Source organism: Leuresthes tenuis, unplaced genomic scaffold, assembly GCF_036924035.1.
Source record: "Leuresthes tenuis unplaced genomic scaffold, fLeuTen1.0.hap1 SCAF_23, whole genome shotgun sequence".
Lineage (NCBI taxonomy): Eukaryota > Metazoa > Chordata > Actinopteri > Atheriniformes > Atherinopsidae > Leuresthes > Leuresthes tenuis.
In genome coordinates this window covers 4,573,663-4,590,533 of record NW_027325377.1, presented here as the reverse complement: position 1 = coordinate 4,590,533, position 16,871 = coordinate 4,573,663, and the positions used below count along the sequence as shown (strand labels likewise).

General features: G+C 40.0%; 1 protein-coding gene across 1 annotated transcript in view; it reads right to left on the bottom strand.

The window, feature by feature from the left end:
* The window catches only part of LOC140283197 (thyrotropin-releasing hormone-degrading ectoenzyme-like), a 225,578-nt gene that overhangs the window by 48,060 nt on the left and 160,647 nt on the right, over positions 1–16,871 (bottom strand). The window contains exons 9-12 of the mRNA XM_072377909.1: positions 13,881–13,946; positions 13,185–13,363; positions 1,809–1,897; positions 64–197 (exon numbers count right to left, since the gene is read on the bottom strand). Coding sequence (XP_072234010.1) covers positions 64–197; positions 1,809–1,897; positions 13,185–13,363; positions 13,881–13,946 — 468 coding nt within the window. The remainder of the gene's footprint in view (positions 1–63; positions 198–1,808; positions 1,898–13,184; positions 13,364–13,880; positions 13,947–16,871) is intronic.

The following is a 16,871-nucleotide window of genomic DNA, read 5'->3' as shown; positions in this document are numbered from 1 at the left end:
AAACAGGTTGGTGTTCAAGCAGGCAACTGAAGGACAGAAAATCAGAGGGACAGATGGCTTTACTTGGGGGTTGGTGTGGAGCTGTTGAATAAGCAGTTTCCAGTTCTGGAGGTCGTAGTTGACACGGAAATATCCCGTTTGGTTGATGTTGCCAAGCAACCAGGTGTTGTCATTCATCTGACCAATCCTGTGAGTCTCTGAGTCAAAACAGGATAAAATGTCAGTCATACTTCAAGAGTTAAAAGTGGAAAAAAGTAATCGGATATACAGATGACACCTTTCTTTCTCAAAGTAATGCAGAAGTCTAATCAAACAATATTTTTATGTATGGTATCATGCTAAAGTCTTGAGCAACCCCTAATTTCTTGATTGATTACCAGAAAAACTGAAAATTCATCTAGCAACTTTTTAAATGTACAAACATAAATGTAAAGACATTATATAAGGCATCAACATGGTTTTTGCAACTCCAGCGAGCTTCAAAGTGAATATCTGGTCTGAGCTCTTTTATTCTCCATCACAGCCTGAACCCTCTGAGACGAGCTTTCTGTCATTTCTTTAAGGAGTCTTCAGGAATAGATCTCCAGGCTTCTTGAAGGACATCCCAAAGCTCTTCTTTGGATGTGGGCTGCCTTTTGTTCCGTTCTCTGTCAGATGATCCCACACTGCTTCAATAATGTTGAGGTCCGGGCTCTGGGGAGGATTCATCCCTCCATAAGACCTGTTGCCACTGATTTTCAGTCCACTTCTTGTGTCATTTGGCATAGCATAGCTTGTGGAAGTGGTAAAGTGAGGTTTTAAGCTTTAGTTGGACATTTTGTGGCTTTGTATAAAACAGCCAAGAGATAAAAACAAGGAAAACAGCTGTTGACCCAAGTCTGGCCCACTTCCTCATTTCAGTCCCCCTGAGTGGAATTAAACTGGCTGCCTCCCCTCCCTGTGCACCTTGCAAATTACATTCATGCATAAACTACAAATTTGTCTGTGATATTACTGTCATGAGCTGTTAACAAACACAAGTAGAGGAAGATTTATTTTCAAAGAACAAAACTGGTGTTTTATTCCTTAAGAACAGAGGCAGCACTAGTCGTTTTCTCTCAGAACTGAAGGAGATTAAGCTTCATTTTCAAAAGACTTTTTCAGTTAAAAAAACAGAAACAAATTCAGCTATCATCTCTAAAAACATAAAGCAAAAAATATAAAGGGTTTTATTCTACAAAACACGAGTTAATAGTAAAAAGAAATAATGACAGACCAGAAAATCAAGCTAAGTTTTAAAAGGTTTCAAGGAAAAAAAGCTTAATTTTTAAAAAATTAAGTGTTTTTTCCCCTTAAAAACAGACCCATAAAAAGGAAAAAAGGAGTAAAGCTGACTTTATCTCCTTCAGTCCTCAGTTGGTGTCGCTCTTTATTTCCAAAAACAAAACCAGAGACAGTTTTGTTCTCTAAATAAGAGAAAGGAGGTGACCTGCATTTTTAAAAAAAAGCTGAATCACAATCAAAGGAAAGGTGTTGCAATGAGCTTTTCCAAAGAGACACAAAGTGTCTGCCAAAACAAAAACTAATGATGTTTATTCCCATCGCTCACAGAGCAGTATACCGCACCTGCGAGCTCCAACTTTATCATTCCATTAACTCCAACTCACATATGAGGAGATAATGAGATAATTAATTCGCCATCATCGGCTCTGTTTACAAAATAATCCCAAGATAACAGCTCATTATCTCAAGGTAACAAGATAAGTGAGTCACGAGTTGGAAATAAACTTTCATGGGGATGTTCAGTGAATAATATCACAGTTCTCTACCTGTCTTGTTGTTGATCCAGATGAGACTCTCCAAGCATACAGCAGATGTGTTTCCCACGGCGACAGTCAGTGGGATCTGCCACTGTAAACTACAGAGAGGGAGAGTGATGTCAGCAGTGCTCAGTGAAATTGGATTGGGTTTTACTGTCTGTGCTATCAGAGAAGGGGGATTGGACAGAGTGATGGTGAGTGACCATCACTCGGCATCATTCAGCTGAGATTTACACGAGCGACGCCTTCTGTGCTGCGGAAAAAGGAAGTGAGCGTGTAATAGTTCCAGCAGACATTAGTCAAGTGAAGCAGCTGAAGGTTATTGTCTCTTTCAGGGAGTCAGAGAGGTTAAACATGCTGTCGGCTGGAAACTGCAGTCTTCAAGTTTTCAACATTTTCACATCAGCTGAAGAACACACAAATCCTCCCTTAACGCTTCAGAGAATCAAGCAAACTGTGAAGCTTTTAAAAAACAATTAGGATCACAAAATGGTTTCACAGCTAAGCGTAAATTAGGTTGTTTTTCTCACTTTCTGAAATGTTGACATTTAGCAGTTAAATGGTTTTTGATTAGACAGAATGATGTGGGAGTTACAGGAAGGGGATTTTCAAAAAGCAAAAGTTCTGAACAGCAAAACAAAAGCAAATCAAAGAGTTGCATCTGAGCCAAAACAGAGCCAAAGACATTATAATACATGTCCCAACACGAGTTGTTAAGCTTTTTGATTAGATCACATGAAATCACTAAGAACATGGAAAATGTTCCATCTATTCTTTCACTTTACAACATCAAATTCAACTAATTCAAGTATTTTGAGGGTCGAATAGTAGAGACTGCTTAAATATATTAATAAAACTCACACAGTTTTCATGGTCCTGTGGATTGCTGCTGCACCTCTGCACCGTTTCAGGTCCTGCCCCTTTAAGGCCCTCCTACCAAAAGCTGATTGGTTTAAAGTGCAACACAGATACTTGCTCTTGGTATTAGCCAAACCTGGTTTTGTCAAGTCCAGGAAGAAAAGCCTGGACTGGTTAGAAGCAAGACCAGTCAAACTTTCTGTTTTCTTAAAAAAACTGTTGGCAGGTTTGATCACAGTGAAATAACTCTGAAGTATCTGAGCAGAAACTGAGATAAGGAAAGGAAATAGGAAATAATAAATATGTTCTACATTGTGTCTAATATGATATGTATGAGATAACCTTTGTGTAGCAATGTGCCACAGAAAGCATCTTAAGCACCTCTGTGGGATATTTACTGAACTTGTGTAGTTTCAGTGCTGAAGACCCACATAACAGCTTAGTGTAGGTGTGATCGGATTCTCTTTGTCCTTTCCTAAGTCCTTAAGATCTTTTTCCGACCATCTTTCTTTATTCCCCTGCTGTTTTCCATTGAGGTCAAGGGAAAGAGCGATAGCAGGTCATTGTTTGGGCTATTCGACTGGGTCTGCTATGAGAGGAAATGACCTTGTGGACTTTAAGCTTTGTAACTTTGCGGATCCTTTAAAAACAACCTTAAACTGAGTCATTGAGGGTCAGTATTTGAGGCTGAGGTGCAATCGTAAAGAGCAGTAGTTCTGTGTTGCAGTCGGTCAGTAATATTAGCACACGTTCACATTTCAACTTGTGTGTTCCCACAATGTTTGGGCCATATTTTGCGCTGAATGATGATGTTGACTCAGGGCAGGTGTGGCTTAGTTTAGGCAGCCACACACCCAACAGACATGACCCAGATCTGCATTTCTGCTGACTTATATTACACTGTAATTATTTATTGAGCACAGAGAAACAAAGAAGACTTTAGAGTTGAAAGTCTTGGAGTTGAAAACTAATGATCTTGACTTCACATGACTATATTTTGAAGTTTGAGGCACTTAATTAACCTATATTATCAACGACTACAAAAGAAACACAAAACATCAGTTAAAGACGCTTTAAAGAATCTCAGTTGGTATGAAAGAAGAAATCGCACCTCGTTACGTTTAACATGCACACAGACAGTTTTATCAAGGTTAGTGTAGCTATAAGCCATCTCTAAGGTTGTGTCCTGGATCGAGCATGGCTACAAGAATTCAAAAATGAGCCAAGAAATGAGGTAACTTTATCTTTAGATTTTCCCTGTTTGTAAAAACCGAAAGGCAAACACAAATCAGTCTGTGTGGCTGTTGGCTGCTTTTTTGTCTGCAGAGCGAAGACAATTGAGCTGACTCATCAGAAGCAACAAACTCTCGATGCTTTCCATTAGCAACCACCATGCATTAACACACACACATACACTGCAGAAGGCTCCATTTAATCGGAGCACTTACTGTATGGAAGCACTAATGACTCTGATAAAAAGTGAGACTCTCTTCAGTTCCATTAAAACTCAGTTTTTAATTAAATTCATTTTGATCAAACTGATTCATATTTTAATTAGAGCAGATTTTAATTAGAGACTGAAAACAATCAGCTTTACACACTCCGATCAATTAAAGAGACGGTGTGTGTTTATCTTTGTGTGTGCAGGCAGAGCTCGGGTCATTTTACCGCAATCAGCCAAACAAAACCCATTTTCCATCCTTATTACAGCTGTCAGTCGCTGCAGATCGATACCACTGCCAAGCAAGCAAACTCTAAATCTGATATTTATATCAGAGTGACTGACAGGAAAAGAACTCAATCACATGCACACGCACACGCACACTTAATCACACAGCAGTACGGAGCGCAGAATGTGTTTATCAATATTAATGCGAGTGTGTGTCCTCGCAGTTGCTGGTTTATTCATCAAAGGCTGAAAAGCAGCAGGATGGCGTCGATACATTCAAACAGCAAACTTTTGGAAACTCTTCCCAAAGACCTTCACCTTCTTATCATTTCTCCCCCTGCTGCTCATCTAGGCCTCATTAACGCTCGTTGTTTCTGGCATCTCAGAACCAGATAAAATCAAAACCACAAGGTCAAAAATACTGGAAGCAGCTAATTCAAGGATCAGAATGCATTTAGTTCTGTTGTAGCTCAGTTCTGTTTGAGGATCATTCAAATCTTTTACAATGAAAAACTTTTTCATTGAATTCTACGTCTTTTTGCTTGAGAAGCAATCAGGAAGTAGTTTGTGTAAGTGATGCAGAGAGATTACAAGTCTATATATTTGTCAATCTAAAGTGTGATGTCACATTATGGCAGCCATATTTACACACCTAGAGAGAATTTTATGTCCATCATTAAAGTTTACAGAGCAGCTTCGATTTTTTTGTGCTTTTTCACATTAGTCAAATGCTTATTGACCTGTCAGAGCCACCGTACAAACAAATATGCAAATATCCTGATCCAAAATGGCATCAATAGAATATACCAGGAGCGAGCACTTCATAACAAATAATGTAAAGAATACAGTGTTAATCTGATGGTGGGAATGTGTGTTTCCAGTTTTGCCAGCAGGGCATCAAACTGACCACCAACAACCTGAAATAGACCTTGAAACGATCCAGATGATTCTGCAGCTCTTTTAGTGAAACTGTTGCTGCTTTTCTGGCCTTTTTGGACGGTCCCAGTGTTTACTTTTTCTACCGTGAATATGTCAGAGGACAACATCATCATCTTCTCTGCTTCATAGCTTCATATTTTGAACAGCAATGGAGAGATTAAGAAAATAAAGTCAGTCATCGATGTGCAAGCTTTCTGTGGAAAAATGCTCTAAGATAAAAAGATACTTCAGCTGCTTGTGACACCAGTACTGCTGGTGTTTGTGACTTTAACTAGAGCAAATACCATTACAGCTCCTGTTACTATAGTGACAGCTCGCTGAAACAAACACTTTTCCCATAACTCACACTACTGATTGAGCCATAAACTATTATATTACTAATATTCTGGGCTATATTTGCACAGTTTCAACCAAACAACTTTAAATACAGCAACGTTTCACCACAAGCAGCGGTTAATTCCAGGAAGTGGAGAGGCCGGGCAGGTGTGTGGATCAACAGATTATCCAATCAGAGGAGAGGAGACATCAGATGTTTGTCATGCCTGTATCACATGGTCATGCCTTTTTACTACAGTTAACAACCCCCCCTTCACTGCTAATAACCACAAATATATCTGGAACCCCCCAAAATATATATCCAGCAAATAAGTCTCCACCACTGCTTCAATGGCAGAACAACCTCTGATATCTGAGACAGAAGTCCCATAACTCTGCCACCTGTTTTATCTCTTATTGGTAAACTGAGAGATACTCCAGAGACAAAAGCTGTTACAGTGAAAATATGTGGAGTAAGTGGAGTATAATAAAAGCAGAGCGGCCAGAAAAGCACAAAGCTGCTCTGCACACATCAGCTCCACATCAGCTCATGAACACATTGATCTGTGATGGCGGCTCATGGACGCAGCTGCAGCCATGGACATCTGTTTGCACTGGCTACTCAGAGGAAGCAGCTCACCAGCAGCAGTGGCTTTAGCTCGTTAATTCAAAATGATGTTCTGGTCATCACAAAATTCACTGTGTTTACATTGCACAAGCAAAAGAAAACAGCCGTGACGTCTCATAAGAACATTCATGCTGCGGTAACACACAAAGCTGAGTGAAGGTCATTCTTCAGGTCAGTTTCATTGATTATAAGCATCTGGAACACGTTCTTCAAACAGCACCTATGCATATCACTCTTTTATATCACAATATGTGGTAGAAAAGTATCTCTCAACCTCCCCTCAGTTCTTTTCTTTTTTCCAAGCAGCCAGACTTTAAAGTGGTGTTGAGCAACAATTCTCCAGACTTTTCTTTGGACATTTGCTGCAGTCCAGTCCTTGTACGTGACCATTCTCAGAGCAATGTGCGACTACAATTTTAAATAAATAATAAAATAAAGGCACTTTGTTGCTAGTAGCCAGTTGCAGTAATTTCTCATTTTCTTAGTTGCATCAAAATATGAAAAATATGACAGTTTGACAGACAGAAAATAGGATTTCTGCAGCAACAAGGTGATTCCCAAAGAGCTATTAGCTGAAAACTTGGCATATCTCAGCATGGTGTGCAGTGTGTCCTTAAAACATTTGAGGAAACTGGACAAGTGGAGGACAAAAGAAGAAGTGTCAGGCCTAAAAAACTATCTACAGCAGATGAACAGGATCTGAAAGTGATGTCCTTAAGAAAGAGGAAACAATCCAGCAAAGACCTGACAGGACCTGAGAGATGCATCTGGACCTTCAGCTGATCCATCTACTGTTGGCCCAAGCCTCATCAGAAATGGTCTCCATGGAAGGGTGGCTGTCAAGAAGCCGTTCTTAAGGAAGGGAAACAGGGAGAAAAGGCTGAGCTGTGCCAAATGACACAAGAAGTGGACTGAAAATCAGTGGCAACAGGTCTTATGGAGGGATGAATCCTCCCCAGAGCCCGGACCTCAACATTATTGAAGCAGTGTGGGATCATCTGACAGAGAACGGAACAAAAGGCAGCCCACATCCAAAGAAGAGCTTTGGGATGTCCTTCAAGAAGCCTGGAGAACTATTCCTGAAGACTCCTTAAAGAAATGACAGAAAGCTTGTCTCAGAGGGTTCAGGCTGAGTTGGAGAATAAAGGAACTCATACTTTCAAACTTTCAAAATAGAACTGTGAAACTGTTTTTACCTGCTGTAATTTCTTTACATTTATGTTTGTTCCTGTTTCAATAAATCCCTGAATTTATTTTCTGGTTTCCTGGAAATGGTCCTGTACATGTAAGCGTAGCTACTATGCACTGCCTTTTCAGTTCAGCAGATTCTCAACTTCATGTCATGCATTCAGCATGCAGATTAGCTGTGTGGAGAACACCAATAAATATTCTACATGAATACTTCAGAAATGCTTCTTCTGGAATCTTTGTGGAATTAAAATGTTCTGGTTAATAACACAAAAGCAGTGTATAATCCCTACAACTGCACTTTTATGGACTCATGAATTATTAATCATTCTTCTGTTTAGCACTAAAGCTCATTAAATCAAACACACATCCACTCGGTCTCCTGTCACATGACTGTTGAGCTGTCAGCTGACAAGGCCTCAGCGCTCCACCCAGAGACGAGCAGAGAAATCCAAACTAAGCTCCTGTTCGTCTTTTTTCGGGCCCGTTAGCTCATGCTGCCCCTGGTTTCTCCTCATCTCTGCCTCTGCCTTTTTTAACAAGCGCCTATTTCTGTCACTGTTTATGCTTTTGATGGAGAAAAAAGAAAAAACAAACCAGTTTTTTAACCCTGCAATAACACAACAGAAGAGATATGTTTCTATTGTCTAAACTAAAATCTATTATTTCTTGAAAGCAGCGTTAATGTAACTGTAAATTCAATGTCTCACATCTGCGCATCAATTGTTTTTAACCATTTTTTAACCAACCTTAGTCATCACAGAGATACAACACCCTGCTTTCTGCCTGGAGTGTGACGAGGTGACGGTCAAACAAAAGGCCAAAAGGCACACGAAGAGCAAAGCACCTTTCCTTGCCTCCGGAGGGGTGTTTCCACAGGTCTAAATGTTTAGATCTCCCTCCGTTCTAGGTCTTTCTTCCCCTTAACCGCTGAGGTGTTGGCTTTCACCAGAGGTAATAGGAAGGAAAAACTTCCACGACTCAGTGTCGAGTTAATGTAACAGCTGGTTGGCTGCCAGGCAATTTATAAGAAGTGACTGACTGTCAGTGACAAGTTGTTAGTTTGGTATGTTTTATTCATTCAGGAATAAAAGCTGTTTTGCAAGAGTGATCTGAAATCAAACGGCATACAAACATCACAACAAGACACGCTGATTAAATCACACGAGGAATGAGGAGCTGACGTGTGTCGCAGTAAACACCAGCATTGTTTAAAGGAAAAAACAATCTTGTGCGTGATCCAGTGTCATGGTTGCTCACTCAGCGTACTGATGACACTCAGGTGTGCTTCCAGACATCGGTGATAAACTCTATTCTCGATCACATCCTCCCTGGTTCTGCACAGTCAAAAAGAAGACGTCCTGAAGTCACCAACCTGGAAAAGTTGGTCCATATGCAGGATTTCATATGGTGGTGCGGAAATTTGCAGAATCGATTCTGACAGGACAAAGCCGAGAATTTGAAGCCTACAAAAAATGATACTTTACTTTTGATAACTAGCAAGAAAACTGCAACAATGAGTTTTTAAAGCAGACCTCTGGACACACGTGGTAAATCTGCCTCGCAGAATGCAGTATTTTGGTAAAACAACTAGCATGAGTGCCAGTGTTAGCTGTTTTCAACCAGTGACAAATCACTGAAGACATGACAAGGTGCTCCACTTTTGAGGGGGAAGAGAATCACCAAATCTGTCACTACTTTCAGAGTTAAGGATCTTACTGGATTTAACAGAAAATGTCAAGTTATTATTAACACTCCTCAAAAATCAGCCATGTGTACTTTGGGATAAAAATGGTTCAATAAATTAATACAGTTAAGCTGAATAGTAGAGTAATGTCATAATGTCATGCCTCGTCTCTTTTTTTAGTCTCATTGTTTTTTCCTGAAATATTTCAGTGAATAAACTGATGAGTTTTGTTTTTTTTAAAGAGAAAAAATGCTTAGTGGAGATGCTCAAAAAGCTTGTTAGAAATTCTTAAAAATGTCGGATCACTTTGATTCCACCTGCAGGGTGTAACACAGGATTTAAATGATCCTGGGCATAGCCTTTATCATTATTATCTCTCATTGTTTTATACCATCTTTCCTCGCTTCTTTCTGTGATTCCCAGTCAGCAGAAACCTATTAGTCACATAAAAACTCACTACAAATCAACATTTTCTATTGAAATAGAAATGTCCAGTTTTACTGGAGCAAATATGGTATTCACTCTTTTCCAAGAGTCCTGGTCAAGACAGTCAGCAGCCCAGGTCTGCAGCAACAAACACAACAAAATACGTGCACTGAACACAGAGTAATATATACAAGTAGATATCTTAAAGGGGACCTCTAAAAGATCAACAAGAAAAGCTTAAGACCCTAAAACCTCAGAAAATGTAATAATCATCGCATCCTAACCAGACACAAATGACTGCGGTGGACATCCATGAGAAGAAAACAGAGAACACTCCTTCAGGAATTCTCTGAGAATATCTGGGCTATCGTATCATATTATATCTGGAAAAACACTGATCAGCCTTGAATTTATTGTTTTCAAGCCCAGACTGGAAACAGTCACATCATTTTCATCTTTTCCAGGTCAGACGCAGCTCACGAGAGTGTTTCCATTCCCTCAATGTGTTCAATGACTCCTTTTTGAAACATGCAAACATAAACTCAAGTGTATGTAGAAAGCTTTTTGCACATTACTAGAAGTGTAAGTGTTTGCTATTACCAGGAAACCCAGCTACAGTCTTCCTCCTCCTTTGTCGCATGGCCCCAGTTGTGGCTGTCACCTCTTATTTTATGTCTCTCTTCTGTTCTTAACATCTATGCTGCTTTGATATAAAAAATGTCTTTAAAGTACACAAAAGCAAAAACAGCATGCTGCCTTATTTCAATTATTTATTCTGTGACATCAGACTGGGACTTGTAACCATCGACAACAACCGTCTGAAGTGTACAAGACACGTGATTCAAAGCCTGCGTAAGTGGGCTCATTAAACCCCATGGATAACAGCTCGTTTAACAGTATCAAAAGCCTTGGACAGAGCTGAAAGCACTACAGAAAATGTCTCTCTCTTGATATGTAACAACAATGCTCTCTGCAATAGCAGTTGCAGCAGTTATTGTCCCATAAACCATAAAAGTGCTGTGGCTGAAGGGCTCCATTTTTCCCCTCCAGAGAGGCGTTATTCAAGGACAGCCCGGCTTAAATACAGCCCAACAACACTTTAGGTCATGAAAGTCATCATAAGCAGTTAGACTTCATTTTATCCCAGTAATAATTCTGAGATTTCTTTTTTTTTTTGTGCATGAAATGACTAATAAAAGAAAAAGGACTTTAAGTCAGCAGTGAGTAACACTGTGAGCTGTTGCTGTACTTCTGAACGCAGCTCCTCAGGATCAAACCACAGCCTCCGACTCAATTCACTACTGCTGCGTTCAGTCGTGGGTCCAGCTTCTTTTTACAAGTGGTGGTGAACTGTCTGGAACAAACGAGTGTGTCTGAATGCAGCCCTGTGAGATTCAACAGGAACAAATGATAGAGTTCAGCTCCACCTTCTACAAACGGCTTGTGTTGATCAGCTGATGAGACCTCAGGAGCAACTCTGAGCAGAGGGGCTTGAGCAAAACACAAAAGAATCCAAATGTAAGAGGAGCAGAAAAGAGAAGAGGAGCAGAGCATGAAATGGAAATGAGAAGGAAACTTCTGGAGAGAGACTGGCAGGCCAGAGAAATTGTAAATGTCAGCTACTCTATAAAACTATGGCAATGAACAGCAAGCAAATAGGAGAAAAAGAAGTGAACAACAGGTAAAACAGAGGAAAGGAACTGATGAAGTATTCATGGAAGAAAAAGTGGGTCGATAAAACAGAGAAGAGAATAAACTCCAAAGGTTGCGAAGGATGTGAATTAAACATCACGTGAATCAAATATGAATGACATATAAATGATGAAAATGTGATAAAGGAGGTGTGGAAGTACTGGAAAAGTGGGATTCAGGGGATTATCCAGCACGATCTCCAAGAGACAAATTGAAAGCTTAATGTGGTGTGAAACAAGGAGTTCTTGTAAAATCCTTTTAGTGGTCAATGAAGAGCAGATAGAAGGATACTCAAATGTGTCCACTTGATTACAGTATCCAGATCAGCTATTCTGGGAGCCTTAAAAATGCAAAATAATTCAAACATTACCACAGGAAGGATAACAAACCTCTACTTTTTCATGCATGAGGACCTTGAAAGGGCTGAAATACAGTATTTCAAGATATTTTGTGAAAACATAGACAGCAGATCTAAATACTGCATGCACTAGCATTGTGGATGACTCAGGTAATTGCCTGCCTGGCTCAGCAGGCACACAGAAGTCAGATGAATGGACTTACGGTGCCAAGCTTCGTATGTTTAACAACCAAGGCTCAAAAGTTCTACAAAGGCTATATGTTCTGTTTTCCCATCCTTTTCTAAATACTGAGACGTAGCTTAACTCTACGTGATGACAAACGTTTGATGCTTCACTTCATGTTGGCATGGCCTTTTGTCTCACTCCAACCTTCATAATGCCAAAGTCTTTATAACTCAATGATGTAGATGCTGAACGCTTAGAAGTGACCAAAAACGTGTAAAAGGAGTTTGGATGGGCGGAGGAGGCGTCAGTTCACAATGCTGCAGACCCTGAATTCAACAGCAATCCTACACTGACTGACTTAACAGTCTTTGCCTTTGTTGGACTGAGCGATACACACTGATCGGGGTAAAAGTCTGAACTTTCTCAATGTTTTTTCACATCAGGGTGGCATCAGAACTGACCACGTCCCTGCTGTAGAGTTGGGAAATGGAACATAAACATAATAAGAAACCTAAAAGTTTTTTCCAAGTGCACTTCAAACCATACAACAGTCTCAGACAAAAGCTGGCCCAATCAAAAACACCAAACACTGGCTGAATGATGTGCGACGTGCCGTTCAGTGCAGCAAAAAGACAAAATCCTGAGATAAAGTGACTGCTCCAGAAGTGCATGACTCAGCACAGGATCCAGGTCAAAGCTCAGAGATCCCCCCTGAAGGCAAGAACATCCACTTTCTGGACATACAGTGCAGTTTCACACCACGATCCACATGATCTCAACATCTCACATGATATCTGGGTGACCTCGGTGACAGTCGAGGTGCTAATGATCACGCCTGGAACTCCTAACCACTCAGACCTTGAAAAGCTTCAAGCACAAAAGAAGCCCGACTCCCTTCTGCTTAACGTTTTAGGACATTCTTTTCTTAGACAAGCTAATTTTTTACATTTATTTTTTAATTTTAGCACTATTTTTTGTTCTTATGAAGATAGAGTAAAACATGAAAATCACACCCAGGCGATTAATTTAGTTCAGAGAATTCAACCTCTAGGCAGTAAAAATGCACAAAGAATATATAACAAGTCTGGAGACGTCAGACAAGACACAGTCTGAATGACCTAATTAAGCCCATTTCTCTGTAGCGGTAAGATTTCACTCATTAACAGCATGAAAACCTGCACACTTAGCAGTGATGAGGATGCATTCTGTGCTGGTCCAATTATTAATGAAAACATCAGCTCATTTGCTTGTGTCTGACTATGGATTAAAGCCTTGTTAATCAAACAGACATTCAACTTTCAGCCTTATCATTTGAAACTGGATGTTGGGTCTTAAATTGAATGACACACTTCCTGCACAGTATAGCATAATAATAAAGAGACCACAGCTGCTTAAAAATGTCTTATTTTGTAGCTTTCAGTGAAACAAATGGAAAACTGAAGAAACTGAAGATTCTAACCTGATGTTTTTTCTAACTTCCTGTCCATACAGGAAGTGCTCCTGACTGACTGTGATGTAATGACTCAGGAGCTGATCTGATTGGTTCTTGCTGATGGTAACAATGGGGTAGCCCATTTGTAGAGTCCATCTGTCCATCATCTGTCCAATGTCAATTTCTCGCCCTTCTGAACGCATGGCCTATAGAGATGAGGAAAAAAGAGACAATTTTACACAAATCATTGATTATTTAAACTATTTACGAGGACATTAACTATCTTCATTGCTCGTCTATGACCTTGTAAGAGGTTAATCAACATCCAGGTCAAAGTTATAAAGAAAAATGATTGACCTTCAGCTAATTAGTGATTGGCTAGCAGCTGATCCAAGAGCAGTTTTCAGTTTCAGTATAATGAACAGTGCTAACAAAGAGGACTCCTTTTAACCTTCCTGTGTGTAGGATAAATAAATCAAGTCTGCACCAGTCACATGTTACCATGGCAACAAACTAACACCATCCCATCAAATTAATCTTAATGAGCATCTCTCTGGCCCTTATTAATGTGACTGAATATCGATTAGCTTCACTGATTCAGGCTGCTCCTCTGTCCTGAGGCAGCAAACGTTCAACTGTTACAGGGTCAGAGGGGCTCACTGATCTCTCCCTAAAGCTGGAGGGTTGGAAGATTCAAGGTGCAAACAGGCAGGTGAACGTTACCTGGGACAGTTTGCTCCACAGGTCGTCTCTGGCTGCATTGCTGTACATGTGACTCAGCAGATAATCCTGAAAATGATGACAAAATATAGATTAGTGTACTTACCATGTGAAAAGAAATAACATAATCTCATAGTTCTGTTTTAAACTTGAACTCAGCCCTGAAGCATAAAAGTGAATTAGATGGATTTATTGTCAATATCACTAACACAGCACCTGACAGGCTATGATGGCACTGTAGAAGCCAACATTGTGGTCATTCTGTTTAGGCTCATCAGCATCAGCAGCTTTTTTAGGTTTGCTTTCTAGTCCTGAACAGGACCCTGGTTTTGCTCCAAGAATAACATGAACTACAGCTTCAAATTGTAAAGCCTTTTATTGACAATTATGACATTGTAAAGTGAGTGTAGAGCCAATCTGAAAACGCAGAGGCAAATAGCTCGTGGCCACTGCCTCTGGGGCCCATTCGATTCAGGCAGCCATGGGTAGCCAGAGCAGGTCAATGAGTACTGTACTGATGTGACCTTTTTGGTTGGTCAAACACCTGATTTGCCACCTTGTTCTCGACCACCTGTAGGGGTTTCGCTGTGGATGTTGGAGGACCGGTTAGAAAAGCATTGTTGAAATTGAGAAGCATGCCTTGTGCCATCAGATTGACGGTATAGAAAATGGATGGATGGATGGGCCTGTGCCAAATGTTTGTTTGCATCCTGACACAGATATGGCCTAATCTTTCTAATATTGTAAAGTACAAAGGGACATGGCTGAGAGAAACCAAGGCTGGTTGGGGAAACTATTTTTTACTGATATAATGGTGGATTGACCGTTTGGCTGAGATGACTGATATTTCAATCATTGAGACAGTTAGTTGTTCCTCTGTTACTTCCTCATAAGTTGGACTGATGAATGCAGATCTTTAAGCAAATTAGTATTTATTAAAAGTGTCTGACCAGTCAACAAAGGCAAGACAAGTTGCAGAGAATTTGGAAGTCTTTGGAGGCAGCAACAGTTACTGTTTCGCCACTTTCTGTTTCCTAACATCTCAATGGATCTTAGCAGGCAGCCCAAGTCTACAGAGTCTCCACTCAGTTACACAGGTATCTTAAGAGTGAATTTCTTACACTGAAAAGCTTTTATAAGGAAACGTGTCAGAACATCAGAAACATTAATGTTTGATGTCAGTGACATGTGAAGCCAAGAAGAGGCTCAGTGGGATCAGAAATGTATGGAATCCAAAAGGTTTTAGGCTCAATCCAAAACACTGGTTGTCATATTTTCTAAGCTAATGAACAAGGTGAAGACTCAAAAGCTCCCACAAAGTCTCAAAGCTCAAAGGGGACTTGTGGTGGGTTTGTTTCCAGCCTGTAATTCATCACTGCTGTGTCTGGTTTGGTCCCTGTCTGTCTTTACCACCTAAAGATAACACAACGCTGCAGTGGATTGGAAGCGATAAAAGCTTAGGAAGGTGGACCGTTGGTTTAGTCTATAATCACACAAAAAGGCAGAAAGTAGCAGGAGATAACATAGAACACCTACAGAGGCAGAGCTCCTCCTCTGGCCTCTCTGTCATTTGTCACGGTGTGCATGGGGCTTGATAAGGCAAGTAGAAGCTCTTTATTGGAACAAGATGACACACACGATAACTCTTTCACCTTCACCAAAGCTGACATGAACAGTGATATAAAATTCACCCGACACACAGGAAACAGATTGAACAATATCATACATTTAAAACCAGACAGCTTACAGTGATAACAACAACAAATATGGGTATGAGTTGTAAGAATTCTGTAAGAGGAAATCTGTTAGTGACAGACTTTTTGTGTTAGGTGCACAGGTTTTCAGACTAATAATGAGGCTTTTTCTTCCCACATCTGAAGATCCTCATCAACACAGCAAACATTTCAACTGCCACCTAATTTCTTCCTGTTCTTTACGTCTATTCCACCAAGCGTTGATAAGCGTTAACGAGTTCATACCACATTCGTGTCAAGCTGAAGAAAACATGGTTTCTGATCACATTAATATACAAGTCTGAGAAACTGTGACCTTTGATGGAGCTCTTATGCATCTCACTTGGAAATTGGACACAAAAAAGGTGAACAAAGATCGATGTTTCATGTCTGCAGAAGGCTGTTCTTCAAGGCCAAATTGATGTTACGCTATACTGAGAGTGCACAGGTGGCTGAGCAGCGACTCACGTCTTGGGTGTCAAACTTTTCAGGAAGTTATTTGAATAATGTGAGAAATATCTGCTGTGGGAATGAATTTGTTTTCTGGGCCCTTTTTTGTCTTTGTGATCGTTTTGTGTCACTTCTGCATTGGTTGTATATCTTTGAGTGCCTTTTGTCCCAATCTTCTGAGTCTGTGAGATGGGTTCATGACACTTTGGTGGTGTTTTGGTCTCTTAATGGTAAATTTGTTTCTCTTCGTGGTGGCGTATTATGCCTTTGATAGCTTTTTTAATAGCTTTTTGTACGTCTGTACTGTGTATTCATCAGTCTTTGTTGTTTTTTGCCTACTAATGATCATCTTGTGCTTCTCTCAAGCCATTTCCCTTCTTTACAGTGTTTATGTGCACCTTTGTTGTCATTTTGCATGTTTTGGGTATAGTTTTATTTCTTAGGAGCTGATGTGACTTGCTTAATTTTGATTGCCAACTATTTAATTTTTTTTCTATATCTTTGGAGTGGGTTTCTATGTCGATGCTGTTTTTTAGTTTGGTTTTTATTATGTGTTGGTGGTAGGCTTGTGTGTCTAGCCATTTTGTGTCTTGTTAAGGTGTTCCATTTGTCTTTGGTATTAATAAGTGAGTCTTTAAGCTGGTTTTGTTTCTCTCCTGTGATTTTTTAGGTTACTGGTCATTCTTATTCTCTATGCCTTCTGTGTCATTTGAGGTACATCTGTGCATCTTAGATATTTGTTTGGTTTGTTTAGAAGTCATTTAGCATCTTTTTTGCATCTTTTCTTTACATTGGTGTCTCCATGGGCACA